The sequence below is a fragment of the Mobula birostris genome, chromosome 30 (assembly GCF_030028105.1).
Source record: "Mobula birostris isolate sMobBir1 chromosome 30, sMobBir1.hap1, whole genome shotgun sequence".
Taxonomy (NCBI): Eukaryota; Metazoa; Chordata; class Chondrichthyes; order Myliobatiformes; family Myliobatidae; genus Mobula; species Mobula birostris.
In genome coordinates, this window is record NC_092399.1 from 31,134,985 (window position 1) to 31,152,531 (window position 17,547).

Consider the following 17,547-nt stretch of genomic DNA (forward strand, 5'->3'; position numbering starts at 1 on the left):
CATAGAGGGATCAGAAGTGGAGAGAGTGGGCAATTTCATGTTCCAGAGTGCCAATATATGATGAGTGATTGATAAGTTCGTGACCTAAGGTAGAAGGAGTCAATTTTAGAAAACCCAGCACATTTTCCTACATTTACACACTTAGTCCAGCAGTCGTAGAGCATACGGATCCCTTCTTTGTAGAAGTTGGCGTCTGGAACCTCCAGAAAGTAGTGCACAGCAAGGATGATTGATATGAAGTTCATGGCCTAAGGTAAAAGGAGATGAGTTATTAACTTCCAACTTTCTGCATTTTCACTCAAAAGGTTGAACTGCACGTGCATGTAACGAGAGCTGTATAACTCATCTCCTTCTACCTTAGGCCACAAACTTGTCAATCACCCCTGCTGTGGACCACCTGGAGGTCCAAGGCGCTCTCGTTACATGCACGTGCAGTTCAACTCTTTGAGTGATAATGCAGAAAGTTTGAAGTTAATAACTTATCTCCTTCTACCTTAGGCCACCACTTCTACAAAGAAGGGATCCATATGCTCCACGACCACTGGAGTAAGTGTGTAAATGTGGGAGGGGTCTATGCTGAAAAATAAATGTGCTAGGTTTTCTAAAATTGACTCCTTCTACCTAGGCTACGAACTTATCAATCACCCCTCGTATGAGGACCTAACCTGGATGCAGCATATTGATGTAGCTGTACAGGGGGTATATTTCATTAGGAGCTTAAGATTTGGTTTGTCAGCTAAAACACTCAAACTTATACAAATGTGCCATTCTGACAGGCTACATCACCTGGTATGGTGGGGGAGGTGGGCTACTGCACAAGATCAAAATAAGTTGCAGAAGCTTGTAAAATTAGTCAGCTCTGTCATGGATACCAGCCTCTGTAGTATCCAAGATTAGGACAGCAGCTTCCATCATTAAAGATCCCCACCACCCAGGACATGCCCTCTTTACACTGTTACCGTTGTGAAGGAGGTCCGAAGCCTGAAGGCACACACGCTGATTCAGGAATAGCTTCTTCCCCTATGCTGTCAGATTTCTCAGTGGACATTGAGCCCATGAACATTGCCTCACTACTTTTTTAAATTTATTTTGCATTACTTATTTTGACTATTTAATAGTCATATATCTAATGTAACTATTTCTTTAATTTTTGTTTATCATGTATTTCATTGTACTGCTGCCATAAAGTTAACAAATTTCATGACATATGCCAGTGATATTAATTCTGATTCTGAAACCATGCTCAAAGGGACCTAGATTTTCCAATATGCAGTCACTGAAAACTTACAGCCAGGTACCACTAGTAATTATATGTTGGGTTTTATTGCAAGAAGATTTGAGTACAGTAGTAAAGATGTTTGTCTTTAATTATATGGGGTATTACCAAGATCATAGCTGGAGTATTTTCTGCAGTTTTAGTGGTCTTATTGGAAAGGGGATATATTTGCCATAGATGTAATTCAACAAATACTGGCCAGAGTGGTCCCTCGTATGAGGAAAGACCAATTAGTTTAAGCCTCAATTTTCTAGAGATTAGAGGAATAAGTGCGGTGACTTCTGTGAAACATGGAAAGTTCTTAGAGCTTGAGGTCTGTAGGACATTTTTCTTGCTTTGATGTTTACCTGTCTCAAGGATTACACATTTGGAATAGTGGAGATGCGAAGTTTTTCATGAGATGGTGAATCTTTGGATTTCTCTACTGAAGAGCTCTGGTGGCTCAAATTATTGATTATGTTCTTAATAGCAATGGGTGGAATTTTGGATATTGGGATAGGACAAGAAGTTAGTGATTGAGGTAGCAGATCAGCCATGAATGTGTTCAATAGCAGAATATACCCAAGGAGTCCAATGTGCAGACTGCATTGTTCCATGGTTGACATCTTGAGAGTTACCATATGGACTGTTTCATATAATCATCTGTATTCCAGCATACTTGGGCACAAGGAAAGGCAAATTGGAATTTGTGCAGTAGGTGATATACCTGTACACTGAACAGAATCCAGATGCTGGAAATCTGGAAGAAGGCACACAAAATACTGGAAGAACTCAGCAGTTCATTAAGCATCCTTGGAGACACTGTACAGTCAATGTTTAAGGCCAAGTCCCTTCATCGGGTCTGAAGCGGAAGAGGACAGAAGCTAGAATAAAAAGATAGGGGAGGGAAGGAGCACAATGTGGCAGGTGACAGGTAAATCCAGGTGAGGGGTAGGTAAGGCTGGAAGGTGGTGGAAGGGGATAAAAGGACATGTCAGTCAGCATTTCCTGGCAATCAATCATTTTAGTTCTGTATCCCAGTACAGCACTGTGCAGATGGCCTCCTCTGCTACAGTGCTGAGGTTAGATACAGTTGGTGGAGCAACACCTCATATTCTGTCCAGTGTTCAACTTGAAATCCCAGTAACTGCTCACCCCACTCCACCAGTTTTCCCCTATCCCCATGACCCCATTACCCCTTCTCCTTCTCTCCTTTCCCACCCTCACAGCCTGCCTCTGTTACCCTATCTCCTTCCATTTATCCCATGGTCAACTGTCCTCTCCTTCAGATTCCCTTTTCAACTCCGCTTCTTGGAAGAGGCAAAGTATACTGACAGGCACTGATCTGAGAGCAATTAGACTTGATTGAGACAAATGCAAAACTTATCACCTCCCAGATTCACATGTCATTCCATTTTTCCCTCCCCAATATTCCTGTCTCCTCCCCTCAATTTACAGTTTGTAAACTCCCCACTCTTTTATTCTGGCTTCTGTCCATTTCCTTGCCAGTTCTGATGAAGGGTCTCAGTTTGAAATGTTGACTGTCTGTTTCCTCAATAGATGCTACTTGACCTGCTCAGGCCCTCCTGTGTTTTGTGTGATGTTGCTGTTGGTGATATACCTGGGGCATTCTACTTGTTACTTGCTGTTAGCATTACTTTTAAAACCTTTATTTTATAGACAACACTAGAAGCATTCTGTAGACAAGTTCCTTAAAATTTAGAGACTTTGGTCCATTGTGACTTTCCTGTAACATAATGTGTTTACTGGGATCTCATCTTTTGCCTGCCCATTACTAGAATCAGTTAGCTTTTAGGGATGAAAAAATAACACAAATATTTGACCATGAAAAGTTTTCAAAGTCAGTCAGAGGTTAACCTAGTATAATCTGTAGATTTCAGCTAAGTTCCGGAGTTGGGCTTACCAGCATGCAAAATGCAGGAGGAACTCAGCAGGTCAGGCAGCATCTATGGAAAGGAATAAACAGTCGATGTTTCAGGTTGAGACCCTTTATCAGGACTGGAAAGGAAGGGGCAAGAAGCCAGAATCACTCTTATACTAACAGTTTATGATCTGAGAGCAATTAGACTTGTTTGAGAAGAAAGCAAAACTTACTGAGAATTGTGATTTATTTATTTTTTTGTTAAACCATTGTCAACCCGTTCTGACCTTTTTTTTTAGTGAGAATGAGTGAGCGTGATTGAGGCGTGTAACTGAGTGTGACCCTTTCAGGGTGATTCAACATACTTACAGATGTGATCATTCTCTTGGGTAGCATGGGTCTGTAATCAGAACTTGGGAAAAATGTAATGCGTAGAGAAAGGACAGATGAGCATGTTAGTTGCACTCAGATTTGAAGGCGTGTTTAATGTTGTAGTACCTTTAAGAGAATTTTCAATTTGACTGAGTTGAGTGGGAGTTTAATCCCAAGGACTTGCCTTTTTGTTTCAAGAAATAAACCATTTGCAATTTATTTTTACAACCCAAACTCTGTGAAAGTGGGTCAATCAAAAGAATTGGGTTCTTGGTAGACAGTGTGTAGTCTGTTGATCCTTGATTTGCTTCTCCCTTCCTGTTGTGTTCATTTTGCAAATATTGTTTTGCAAAGAAACATGAAAGTGCTGGAGGAACTCGTCAGTTCTGGCAGCATCCATGGAGAGGAATAAACAGTCAATGTTTCAGGCACAAGACGGGGTCCAGAGATACTACCTGATCTGCTCAATTTGTCCAGCATTTAATGTGTTACTCTAGATTTCCAGCATCTGCAGGATATCTTTTGAGTTTTTGCTTTGCAAAGAAACAGCTTTCAGTGTTTAAGAATTAGTTTCCATTAACAATCTACATTGAGCTTTTTAATGTTTGTTTTTGAGTCTTACTGCTGCTCAAATCTGTTGGATTAGTTTTGTTTTTGTGTGAGTATTAGTCACTAGTTTCTTGTTGCTTGTCCTATGCCTAAGGTATCGGGTGTGCTGCTTTCTGACTCATGGGCTTGCATTGCTTTGTGAAATAGACTTTTATTGTGCAGCTGGTCTGATGTTATGGGTTCAGTGCATGTTTCTTTTGCAAAGGCGCCATTCAATGGTATTAATATTTTTTCCCTTTCTGCCAGAGACTGCCGTGTATCAGAAAACACAGTTTGCTTGATTCAGAAATTGCTACTTCTGGACCCACAGCAAAGGCTAACAGCAACTGAAGTGCTGGATTCATTGAGCTCCATCATAGCTACATGGTAAGTCCACTGTGCAGAAAAGACATGCTTCATATTCCCTACTACCCTAAATTTGCATCAATAAACCTTCAGATTTTCTGTTCCTTCCCTATGCCACCACCACAAACTTTTAATCTTTTTATGGGGTCAGTTTGAGAACATCAGCTGGAAAAGGATGAATCAAGTTTAATATCACTGTTTAATAGCAGCAGTGTAATGCATAAAACATACTATAATTTATAAGAAATATACAGAGGATTCCAGTTAATTGGGACCAGTACATTTTGAGCCAATTAGGCAGGCACCCAATTAGCCGAAGTTTCACGGAAGTAGTTAAAAAGGTGTAAAGACAAACTGAGTAATAGATACAGAATGCTACCAATAGCACTGCAGTACAATAAAACTGTATTAGTTCCTAATAGTTATTGACGGGAATTCATCCAGTGTACGCAATGAACAAAATCAGCAGAGTCACTGAGTGCTGATGATAGGCTGCTTTCATAGAAGGCTATCGACGATTGCGTTCTCCAAATTTTCATTATAACATCAAGATGATTGTAGGTACCTTCAAATTCTTCATAGTTCCTTGTTGAAGTAGTGGAATCATTTCATTTTCACCTGAATGCTTGAAACCACAGTGTGCAAAACAGTTCCGAATTGTCTTGCTATTTATTTCTCACCAACTATCAGTGCCAAAAGTCACTGTTTTTTGAAGACCAACATATACAACTGACGCTATTTAAAACTGCTCACTCTAAGCATGGTGTACCGTCGAATGGCTACTCAAGTGTGGATGATTGACGTTAATTAGAATCTATTTGGCCACAGTCTCCTGCCCCGCTTAAGTGGCATAGTGTCCCAAATTAACAAAAAGAATCCTGACTATTTTCTCAATTAGCTTTTGTTCTTTAAGAGTTGCCCCAAATAAGCAGCTGCCCCAATTAACTGGAATCCACTGTATATTTGAAAAAAAAACACTAAATAGTGTTATACACTATTAGTAAATAAACACTAAGTAGTGCAATAAAAAGAGGAAGAAAATACTGAGGTAGTATTCATGGGTTTATTGTCTGTTCAGAAATTGGATGACAGAGAGGAAGAAGCTGTCCCTAAAAAGCTGATTGTGTCCCCTGAGGTTCCTGTACATCTTCCCCGATGGTAGTAATGAGAAGAAGGCATGTCCCAGGTGGTGGGGGTCCATAATAATGGTTGCTACTATTTTGAGGTGACATCTTTTGAAGATGTCCTCTGCTGGGGTACTAGTGTCCGTAGATGGAGCGAACTAATTTTGCAACCCCCTGCAGCTTTTTTTGATCATGTGCATTTGGAGCCTCCGTATCAATTGGTGATGCAACCCATTAGAATGCTCTTCATGGTACATCTGTAGAAATTTGTTAGTCTTTGGTGACATACCCAATCTCCTCAAATTCATATAACCTCATGTCTATAAAGAAACATTTGGTTCTACTATTTATTCTTACTAAAGTTATGTTGTTCATTAACATTTTGGAACTGTGCATTCTGTAAAATTTCACACAAGCCTTTACTTAGACAATCAAGTATAAATTCTAGGGCTAGGAAATGAGTATAAAGAAGTGAGCACCAGAGGTCATATATTGCTTTGCAAAGGTAATGTGGACAAAAATTGAACAGTTCCAGTTACGCTGACCTGCCAGCTGTCTGTAAGTAAATGTTCTGCAGGTGTTGGCCCAGACACCTTCCACCACCAGCCTCTGTCATCTTTTCAGGCTTTGCGTTTCAGACCCTAGGTGCTTTGCTTGATTTTTGTTAAATCAATTTTCTGTAAATCTGTTTATCATTTCGCTTTAGTAGGTCTAGTAATTGCTTCAGTGGTGCCTTCTGGAGGAAAGTTATTTCAGTTGCTTCAGTATATACCTTTAGTTATTGACCTGCCAGAGGAAATAGGTCATCACTCTTTGTCTAGTCCATTCCTCTTGTAATTTAAAGGAAATGAAAGATAGTTTTTTTTTTAGAGAGAACACCCAAGTCATCTTAGTCTCCCTTATACATGGGGGTGATGTGATGATGGACTGAGATTTGGTTATTAAAGTGGAAACAGAGTAGGAATAAACTGATCCTTCTCGGGTTGGCAGGCTATGACTGATGGGAGGCACCACAGGTATGTGTGCTTGGACCTCAGCTGGTATTATAGCTCAGGGTGGCAAAGTTCACAGTTCAGTTCTGGTGTCCTCTGTTAGAAAGTTTGCACATTCTTCCCATGTACACATGGGTTTCCTCTGGTTCCTCCAGTTTCTTCCCACAGTCCAAAGACCTACTAGTTACTAAGTTAATTGGTCATTGTAAATTGTCCTGTGATTAGGCTAGTGTTACATTTAACATTCAGCAGCACAGCTTGTTGGGCTGGAGTGGTGTGTATCTCTAAATAAAATAAAATTAAATTAAATAAACTTGCTACATTTTCATTTATTATCATCGTTAGTTGTGTATTTATTCATTATTATTTGTTTGTCATTATCGTTTATGTGCGTCAGAAATTATTTCCAGTAATTTGTTCGGAGCTGAGTGCTCTGCAGTTACTTGGTCGATCCCCTTCTCTTATAAACACTTGTCTTTCCCCAGCATTGTGCCTCAAGGTGAAGTTTGCAAAAATTATAAATCAGGTTGTATAATTTATGAAACAAAATTATAAATCCCTTTACATCCACTTTTTAGAATGCTAGATATTTTTGTTTATCACTTCCAGGATCACATTCTTCCTCAGTGTGAATGTTAGTATCATCTGCTATCCCTGATCTTCTGTTAGCTCTGTTATAAACTTAATTAAAACAGTGTTTCTGCATTTCCAAAAATTCTGCTACTCCTGTTACCCTATTATTTAAATATAATTATGAATGTTTTTCAAGAATCTTGGAAACATAACAAATTTAGTTACGTTTATTTACAAGCTGGAATAATACATGCATTTTTAGTTCCAAAATGTCGTTATCTAAGCCAAAGAGCACTTTGACATTTCATTTTCAGTTTTTCCCCTTTTCACAAATATTAGTTGCTTTTTTTCTCTTTAAAGATCTTGTTGCCTTGGCAATCTATTTATTGCACATGATTCAGTCTTCCATGATGATTCAGTAGAAGGAAAATGCTCTGCTCTGACTTTTGCCCCTGGCCACATTGTTTTAAATCCTGGAAATCAACTAATGGCAGATGCTGGAAATCATAACCGAAAACAAACACTGAACCGGGTCAGGCAGCATCTATGGAAAAAGAAAGAGTTTTTGTTCTCAGTTAAATACCTTTCATCAGAATTTGGGGAGAAAAGAGAAAGCAAATTGTTTCAGGAAGATGGAGCGAGAATTTTTGGGACAGAAATACAGTGGCATGCAAAAGTTCGGGCACCCCGATCAAAATCTCTGTTACTGTGAATAGCTAAGCAAGTAAAAGATGAACTGATTTCCAAAAGGCATAAAGTTAAAGATGACACATTTCTTTAATATTTTAAGCAAGAAAACTTTCTTATTTCCACCTTCTACAATTTCAAAATAACAAAAAAAGGAAAAGGGCCCGAAGCAAAAGTTTGGGCACCGTGCATGGTCAGTACTTAGTAATACCCCCTTCGGTAAGTATCACAGCTTGTTAATGCTTTTTGTAGCCAGCTAAGAGTCTTTCAGTTCTTATTTGAGGGATTTTCGCCCATTCTTCCATGCAAAAGGCTTCTAGTTGTGTGAGATTCTTGGGCCGTTGTGCATGCACTGCTCTTTTGAGGTCTATCCACAAATTTTCGATGACGTTGAGGTTGGGGGACTGTGAGGGCCATGGCAAAACCTTCAGCTTGCGCCTCTTGAGGTAGTCCATTGTGGATTTTGAGGTGCGTTTAGGTTCATTATCCTGTTGTAGAAGCCGTCCTCTTTTCATCTTCGGCTTTTTTACAGACGCTGTGATGTTTGCTTCCAGAATTTGCTTGTATTTAATTGAATTCATTCTTCCCTCTAGCAGTAAATGTTCTCCTTGCCACTGGCTGCAACACAAGTCCAAAGCATGATCGATCCACCCCCGTGCTTAACAGTTGGAGAGGGGTTCTTTTCATGAAATTCTGCACCCTTTATGCTCCAAGCATACCTTTGCTCATTGCGGCCAAAAAGTTCTATTCAAAGGTTCAAAGGAACATCTGAACAAGCCTGATGCATTTTGGAAACAAGCCCTGTGGACTGATGAAGTTAAAATAGAACTTTTTGGCCACATGAGCAAAGGTATGTTTGGAGAAAAAAGGGTGCAGAATTTCAAACTTTTGCATGCCACTGTATCTTGTAAGTTGGAGCAGGGATTACAATAATGATAAATTGTTGACAACACCACTTGATGGCGTAGTGAAGGCGGCTGGAGAAAACAAAGCTATGAAAGTTGTTGGGCAGGTTAGAGTGGTAAGACATGCTCAACAGATCGGGTAATGTTAATGAAGAGAAAAAACAGTTGACTAATTATTACAGGTAGATAATTACTGAGAACTGTGAAGTACTGAAACAGATAGAAAAAGTGAATTGGATCCTTTATCTGTTTAAGAACTTTGCTTGCATTTATTTTCAAAATGCAATTAATGTTGCCAAATATTTGCTAGTGTATTAGCTGGATAATGTTGCTATATTGTTTGGGGAAAAATTGTGGGTTTTATTTTGGTCAAAATGCTTTGATCTTTTTGCAGGCAGTCTCTTTCGTCACTTAGTGGTCCTTTACAGGTGGTGCCAGATATTGATGACCAAGTCAACAATCCAGAAATCTTACAGGAGGTATGAAAGCTGGAAAGTTAATTCTGTGCTGATAATGCATATATCATTTCAGTTTATTGTCAGTAGAATTAAAAATCAATTTGCATAAATGCAATAATTTAGTTAAGTACAGTTTAAATCCATAAGAGAGTTGTCTTTGGGATTGTACTGTTGTATAAACATATAGCGACCTCATCTTTGCGTCTCAGCAACATAGCTACACTGATTTGAAGCACCCAACTGGTATTTGTGCAATAATCCAAATATATTTATTTGGCTTTGTTAACTAGATTGAACTTTAAAGAAGCAGTGCGGGAAAATGACTCACTTGCTCTCAAAAAGTCTTGTTTTCCATTTATTATGCTGCTGTTTCAACTATTAGTTAAACATTGTATGCCTGGCTTCAGATCCAATGAATCATGCAAGCTTTTTGGCATTGGGAATTGGCCAGCTTGTACACCCAAATGACTGTGTGGCCAGCATGCCTCGCAGTATCACTTGGAAAACAGCTTTGGCTACGGAGTTGATGTCACTACACTCGAGGTGACTGCTGAGTTTTGGTTTTGCATCTCATGAAACTGGTTTGTTCAGACAACCTGTTCAAAATACTATTGTTCACAGGGTTTCACAACCAACCCTGTGGTGCGTGTTATAATCAAGCCAGTGCTTGTGTCATCTTGCATTCATGCACACACATCAACAGGCGTTCACATGTGGCAGTGTGGAGTCTCTTTCTTCTGTACTAGATTAACTAGTAAGGCCAGTGATGGCACCACATGGAAGTCAGCAGAGACCAAAGAGTATGTCTTTAATTTTTTTGCCCAGTGCCTGATGTCCTTAACTCTGCAAGCCTTTGGCATGTAGGAGGAAACCCAAGCAGTTACAAGAATGACAGTTTTGCATTGTACCTGTGCTAACATGTACCTGTACATATTACAGAAAACTCAACTTTGACTTGCAGACTCCATGCAGGTAACACCCTGAGGTCAGGATTTAACCTTGCTTTCTGAGACTATGAAACAGCGACTCTTGCTAGCTATAGCATTGTGCTGTCCCTATAGTTGAAAATAAAGAAATAAGAACGTTAGCATGGGAGTGAACTATTTAACTTTTGTGTTTTCAAGTAGATTATGTCCATTCCCCACCTCAGTTTTTCTGCCTTACCATTGGTCAACAAAAATAAAACTTTTAATCTTGGTCTTGAAATCTTTGAATTGGTCTCTAAGAATCCACAATTTAGAGTTTGTTGCATATTTCCCACTGGTGTTTGTGTGGAGAGCTCCTTTGTGGTTTCACTCATGAGTGGCCTGGTCTAATTTTAAGATTCTATCCCTCTGTTCTGGAATCTGACCTGACCAAAGAAAACTGTTTATCTACATTTATATCATACCTCAGTACACTGAAACGGTGTCATTAAGCTTTTGTCTTGACTAAGAAAGAAGGCAGTAAAATGGAGCTGAGGTACAGGACAGCCACTTTCTGCTTGAACACAGATGGTTATGTAGTTCACTTCCATTCCACTGTCATTCACTCCCATCATCTCAGTCAAATTCTTACATGACACTGTAGTCCCTTTGATTAAAGCTGACTTGCAGTGGACCATTCTTGTTAGCCCCATATCCCTATCCTTATTTCCTTGTAAATTATTCTCTCTCATGTACACCTGTTAACTATCCTTTGATTCTTTTTTCCCCCATTGACCTAAACAAGGAATAATTTATCTTGGCTAACTTGCCAGCAAACTAGAACCGCCAGGGAACCTACAGAGTCATGTAATCCAGTTAATCTGTAAACATTAAGTCATTCCACAACACACAAAGCAGTCATGAAGGATATGACATGGAATCAGGTCCTTTTGCTCATCAATCACTTGTGTTGATCACACATTCATACAACCTCCATACAGGTGGCATTCAGGTCCCTACAGATGTGAGACTGTAGCACCAGTCCTGATGAAGGGTCTCGGGCCGAAATGTTGACCATTTACTCTTTCTGTAGATGCTGCCTGGATTCCTAATTTCATGTGTATTACTTTGATTTCCAGCATCTGCAGATTTTCTCTTCTTTGTAGCACCAACTGTTGTGGCACATTGTTGACCTTTCTTTTCATATGATCTCTATATGAATATAATAATCTGTCAGTTTAAGACTGCTGCAGGCACCAACATTATTCTGTGGATTTTTTCACCCTTGTGACTGATTCATTTCGATGAATTGGTGCCTAAAGCTGAGTGTTTCTCTTCAGATTTTTTTTTTCTTAAATTGAATTTATCTTAATACTTTTGACTTTTAACCCCCTTGAAGTAAGGACTGACGATTATGAATGATGATGTTCGATGCCTTTGGACTGTTTTAAATGACTTCTAAATGATTGTTCTCAATGATACTAATACACTGTCATGAAGTGAATATTTGGATTTGTATTGACCCAGCACAATACGTTGCCATATTAATCTGTCATTATTTTTACCAACTCCTTTTGACTGTTCATTTCTCTGACCCCATCCACTTGGTCCCTCTTGACATAGATCTCTATCTCTGTTTCTTCATGATTAACAATCCCCAGCAGAGATCCCAAGAGAACTGTTACTTTATGGGGGGAAAAGGGCAAATTTATTATTACTGAATTGCTGTTCAACTTTCGTTATGCATTTATGCTTCAGGTATGGCATTAACAGTCATTTGCTGCAGTTATTTATGCCATAAAAGTGTCAGAGTTGGTTGTTCAGTGCTGAACTCTTATTGAACTTAAGTTTTTATTTGTTAACCACAAAAAATTCATGAAACCCGATTCTGTGCACTAGTCATAGTTGCCTTGACTTTTGTTACTGTTTCTCATTGGCTATCCTAAAAATAAGCAGCAAAGGTTTGTACACTCTAAACTGCTTTGCCATTGACTTTGCTCATACTCATTACATGTTACTTTGATGCAACTGTTAGGCAGCATGTCTGGTCACATTAATGTCGGTGCTCGGCAGATTGATGCAAGGCAGAAGATTTGACAATTAGCCATTTATTTCATGATGCTATGGAGAATATCGTAAGGCAGTAATATAATTGGTGAACTGTCAGCAAGAATCATGCATTCTCAATGTACAAATAAATAGCCTCCTCATCTCCGGCCAGTTCCATTTGGCATTGTCAAGTGCTACAGTTTGAGGCTGCCTCCCCCTAGCAGTAAAAGTTCTGATGTAACAAGATTGTAGATGGTTTCTGTTCACTAGATTCACTCGCTTTTTTATTTAGAGAGGCATAAGATCCTTTGCAAAGAGGACATTATCGGCTCACCCAGAGTACTAGCGTTTAGGCACATCAGGAAGAGTAGTAGAAGATTCCACATGTACTACCTGTACTGTACTCGGTGGGAATGACTGAGTAGCAAAATGGAAAAAGCATTCTACTTGCAAGACTCAATTTGCTTTGGGCAAAAATTTCAGCGCACAACTGGCCTTCACTACTTTCTGACCTGTGCTGTCTGTGGTATGAAGAGTTGTGGTTGTGATCAAGTAAGTGCTTCTTTCAGGGACTAAGAGTATTTCAGTTGCATGTTTTTACCATGCAACCTAATTAAAGCGAGTTCAAAAATGAGGATCTTGAGTTGTATTGTGATATGGCCTTGGATTTGTTGTTACAGCAATTTAAAATGGCCATCACACTTTTTATGGTGATAGTATTTACATCTTCGCCCTAAATGCATTGGGAAGAAATGTGGTGTACTGACATTTTTTTAAAATTTGGTGCATTAATTTTGAATTGCTAGAAAATGCACTGAAGCTTGACTGAAAATGGTGAAAGACTAAGGTATTATCTCTTTAACTATGTTCTCCATTTTTTTTCTCTTTCTCTCATCCAGGCAAAAGTCACAGAAGAGTCGTCACAGTATGAATTTGAAAACTACATGCGGCAGCAGTTAATGCTGGCTGAGGGAAACACTATGCATGAGGTGAAGAGTTTTGCACAGAAGAGACAGTTTAGCAACATCCCGCCAGTGAGGCGATTGGGCCATGATGCCCAGCCCATAAATCCTCTTGATGCAGCAATTCTTGCTCAGCGCTACCTGCGGAAATGATGGGCAGACACAGGACAGGAATCTCCGCGTGCCAATTTAACAGCACAGTAATACTCATCGTGCCACGTACTACCAATCCTGAGCAATACAGTATTCTGTGACAGATATGTAGCATTGGATACCACCTCCTCAAAAGGATAGCTGTAGTTTGAGACAACTGAAGATGGCTCTTTGAAAAGGACAATATTGCAGCATCTTCTGGGATAGTAGTAGATTTTAGTTTTACTTTATATAATCTACCTCTTTATTCATTTAATCATGACACTTCTCAGAACTGTATATTGAGAGACTAGGTCGAGGTATTTGTCCTATGTTTTGACTCTGTAAAGAACTTGTACTGCGAGGGATTGTAAGAGCATTAAGAATTGGGTGAGTTCATTGCTGTGGAGTTCCAATTTGCCGGCATTACCCATCAACTAATAATCTTACTTTGTTTTTCTACCTGCCCACCCCTCCCCATTTGTTAATTATTTTTGTCAAATTCAGTGTGGTACAAAATGCCCATCAAAAAAAAATGTGAAGGAAAGAAAACTAATGTGATTAATTCCCAGAAAAATTGTTTATACTGTGTGCATCTGCAGGTTCAATGAACCTTCCCCATCTTTTTTTGCTTTGCTTTTATTTTTATTGTGGGATTGAAAGTTTTTAGTTTGGAGTTTCATATGTTTTTTAAACTACAGCACTTCAACAGCAGTTTGTATTCCACGGCCACAGGAGTTTTAAGTTCACTGAGCTGCAAAACACTAGTGTCCTTTCTATATTTCTAAACAAGCTCAGGGACGACATTTAGAGTCTTCACATGGATTTCAGTGATGCATAGAAAATTTTGTCGGTGTTTCTGCGCTTAACAATGCGCCACTTGTCCAGGCGGAGTGTTTGAAGACCCCACGTTGATGCTGGCAGAAATTTGAGGTAAACTGGCCATAATAGTTCCCAGTATACTGGTTGTAGCACTTCGTTGATTTGGTATCTACGAATCTAGTAGCAACCATGACTTTGCTGCAATAGTGTGTTTAGTGAGTCTATCGACCCCTTCAGTTTTGCCCTCCTGCTACCTGGCGATGCACAGAATTTTCAACCTTGAAATGTTCTTCAGTGAAGTTGATAGGGCAGTGAGGTGGAACATGGATAGTAGGGAAGTTATGTCTGGTTGTAATCATGTACTGCTGTGTACTTCAGTTTGTAGCATTTCCTTTGGTGGGGCAGATTTTTTGCCCTGCAGCAATGGACTTGTGAAACTAGTAACGTAAAGGCTGTGACTAGCTACTGGCAATGGCATTCAGTATAACTCCTTTTGGTGACACTTTGGGCAACAGCTAACCCCCTTGTTGGTCTTGCTTAAATAAAATGCTTCCAGCTTGGTTAGTTGAGGATGTATCAGACTCTTCTGTGATGTGGCAATCTGGCATATGTTTTTTAAGCATAGCCTGCTAGCTCCAGCATCATTACCAGTGATGAATATCCATTGACTCTAAAACGGGCAATAGATTCCATCAAACATGGGATTCTCCACCAATTTTTCCTTTTGAAGGACAGTTGAGACTGTTATATTGCTAACCCTCCCAAGACCTAGATTTGGATGCTGTTTGATAATCTAATATCCTAGGATTTATATTAAAGACATCTTTGGAGTGTAGTTCAACTGTAGCACAATCATGCCAGCCAGATATTGCCTCAGTATGGCTTTAGTTATCTTAGGCCTAATTTCAATAGGGTATGTAAAATTACTCTGATGTGGTCACCAATGATGTTGAAATCTTGTGTGTACATATATTTTTTGTGGTAGGTTTTGGGCTTCATTGGATTTTAATATTGTTTTGAATTTAATTTGATATTAATAACCTAAATAAATGCCTATCTTGCCTAAATATAGTTAACCTGTGAAAATACAGTTCTTGGAGAGAGAATGTTCCTGCAGAACCTTTTGTTGTGCAAAAAGTGTAGCAGGAGGTACTGTACACCTTCAGCAGGCAATGCCAGTTGCTCTGGATGGTGGGGGAAAAAAGTAAGGCTAGTCCTTGTTTTTCCTGTAAGTTTGGGATAAATAAAGGAGCGAGTTGTACTTATTTTGAGGAACTGAAGCATGCAAGTCATTCATTGAAAATGTATTGTTGCCCAATGGAAGAGTACAGGTGTCTGAGGTTTTTTCACACTTTTGAATAACTTTTGTGGACTCTTTTCTGCCTCCTTCTGCCAGTCTAAAAGTTTGCTAACTCTTTCTAATTTTCTTGAGCCTGTGTTTGAAAGATAGTTTCTTAACCTTTGTAGTAGTGAGCAAAGCCTTTGTTGAGTATCAAATTGAGAAATCTTCAATATGAGTTCATTTAAATGTTTATCAACTGGGAAAAGTTGTTTAAAAGGAATCAAACTGATCCAAATACTTTAAATTTTAATATGTATTATGGAAATATTTGTTTTTGTGTGATGGAACTATTTCTATAATATATATTAAACTGAAATAAGCTGTTATGCCGTATCCGGTTGATTAACCCGATCCATAGGTGTTTGGGTTGGTAAGGGATAGCAAGGGCAATGTACTCACTTAGGTTTGGATTGAAGATTTGCAATATTTTCGAGACTTTTGGGCCCTCAGGGATTAGTGTTATGGGACTTGTTTGGTGCCTAGGTGCTTTCTGATGTGGCAAATGTGCTAAGTTGGAAATACTTAACTCTGTGTAGGGGTTTTCTTGTATTAGCAAGTTGAGCTTTCAGTGGAATCAAACCTGTCCATTCAGTTGCACATGAGGATGAGTTTGTAGGTGCAATTTCCGCAATGTACTGGGATCCTGTTGGTTGAGTGGATATATCCCATGTATACCTGTGAGCTAATAAATTGAAGTGGAATATAAAGCAGCAATCTGTGATGAGACTCCAGAATGGATGGGTTAAAGTGCACAAGGTTTTTAAAATAATTTAAAAAAAAAAAAATTGAAATGGTCTTCTATGGCCAAGGTAGCTTTATAAATGGTGAATGTGAGGCTTGTTGAAATAAGGATTGACATCTGCTGGCCAATTAACACTGCATCTAAAGATAGTGTGGTTGTTGGTGTTCAAATGGAGGTCTTAACTAATGAGCTTTGTTCACCATTTCTCTTTAATGTAACATGTCACTATTTCTTTGGGCTGGTTGGAGCCCTGTGTTTGGCATTGGTGATGCAGCCAGCTACAACTATAACACTCAGGATCTATAGCAGTTAGTTCTGAACGTGTCAGCTGTGTGGAATTGTGCTTTGTAATGGGCTATTGCCATGGTAAAGCACAACAGCTCCGATGAAGAATATTTTGGTATAAGTATGTCAACCTGAGTAGAGCTGAATGGGGAGCAGGAACTTGCCGAAGACCCTGCTACAGAATGCAGACTGACTGTTTCTCTTGGATCTTGTTCATTAGTAAACAACAGCTTAATGGAGCACTCCTGCCCATTATAATCTTGAACTGTTTTCTATGCTTCTTCTCCCCCAGTCCTATACAAGTATTTCAGCTGAAGGGCAACTTCCTTGCCATCTCCACTGTTCAGCTGAGAGCAACACAACTTAAAAAAATAAATCTGCCTTTCAAATGTTTCTCCTTCTTGACTGAGTTTTCTGAGCCTTACTCTAGTTTGGCTGCTCCAGATTTTTTTTTTGGTTGTAACTTGTACATAATTAAAAGAAAACTAATTTTGTGAAGACAGTTAACCATCTGTCACAATTAAAGCCATGGATTTTAGTTCATCCTGCAGAATCTGCTATATTATTGAGCAAGTTTTCCTTTGTTCCCTTTAATTATGTGTTTATGGTATAAGTGATTGTCTAATCAGACTGGAACAGCGCAGCAGCCTGTGCATGAGAATGATTTGTGTGTTTAAGCTGCCTCTGGATGTACCAATTGAAGTAGGTTGTATGAGATGTCAGTAGAAAGGAATTGTGATCATTGTATACAAATTTATATAAAATAAAGATGACATATTTTTGTACTTCATTAAATCTACTTGCATGTCAGCAATAAATTTCATACTGTAGAAAAGCTCATACTGATGTGTGGTTAAATGGGTTTGTATCTAGTTACCTGACATTTAAAATCGTTGAATCCAAAATTATTATAACGTGGTAATGTGATTTCCCCCCCCCCCCCCCGTGATAAATGACCTCTGGAAGGTATTTGACAATGGGAGACTGCAAATGCTAGAAATCTGAAGCAAAACACAAAGGAGCTGGAGGAACTCAGTGGGTTATGCAGCATCTGTAAAAGGAAATAGTCGATGTTTCAGGTTGACCCATCATCTGCATGTCAGAAA

General features: G+C 39.1%; 1 protein-coding gene across 6 annotated transcripts in view; it reads left to right on the forward strand.

Annotated features, from left to right (window-relative positions):
* The window catches only part of stk40 (serine/threonine kinase 40), a 93,956-nt gene extending 76,680 nt beyond the window's left edge, over positions 1-17,276 (forward strand). For all 6 annotated transcript variants that reach the window (XM_072247167.1, XM_072247161.1, XM_072247164.1 and 3 more), the window contains exons 9-11: positions 4,365-4,484; positions 9,139-9,223; positions 13,056-17,276. In XM_072247167.1, coding sequence (XP_072103268.1) covers positions 4,365-4,484; positions 9,139-9,223; positions 13,056-13,271 — 421 coding nt within the window. In that variant the 3' untranslated portion in view covers positions 13,272-17,276. The remainder of the gene's footprint in view (positions 1-4,364; positions 4,485-9,138; positions 9,224-13,055) is intronic.
* The last annotated feature ends 271 nt before the right edge of the window (positions 17,277-17,547 follow it).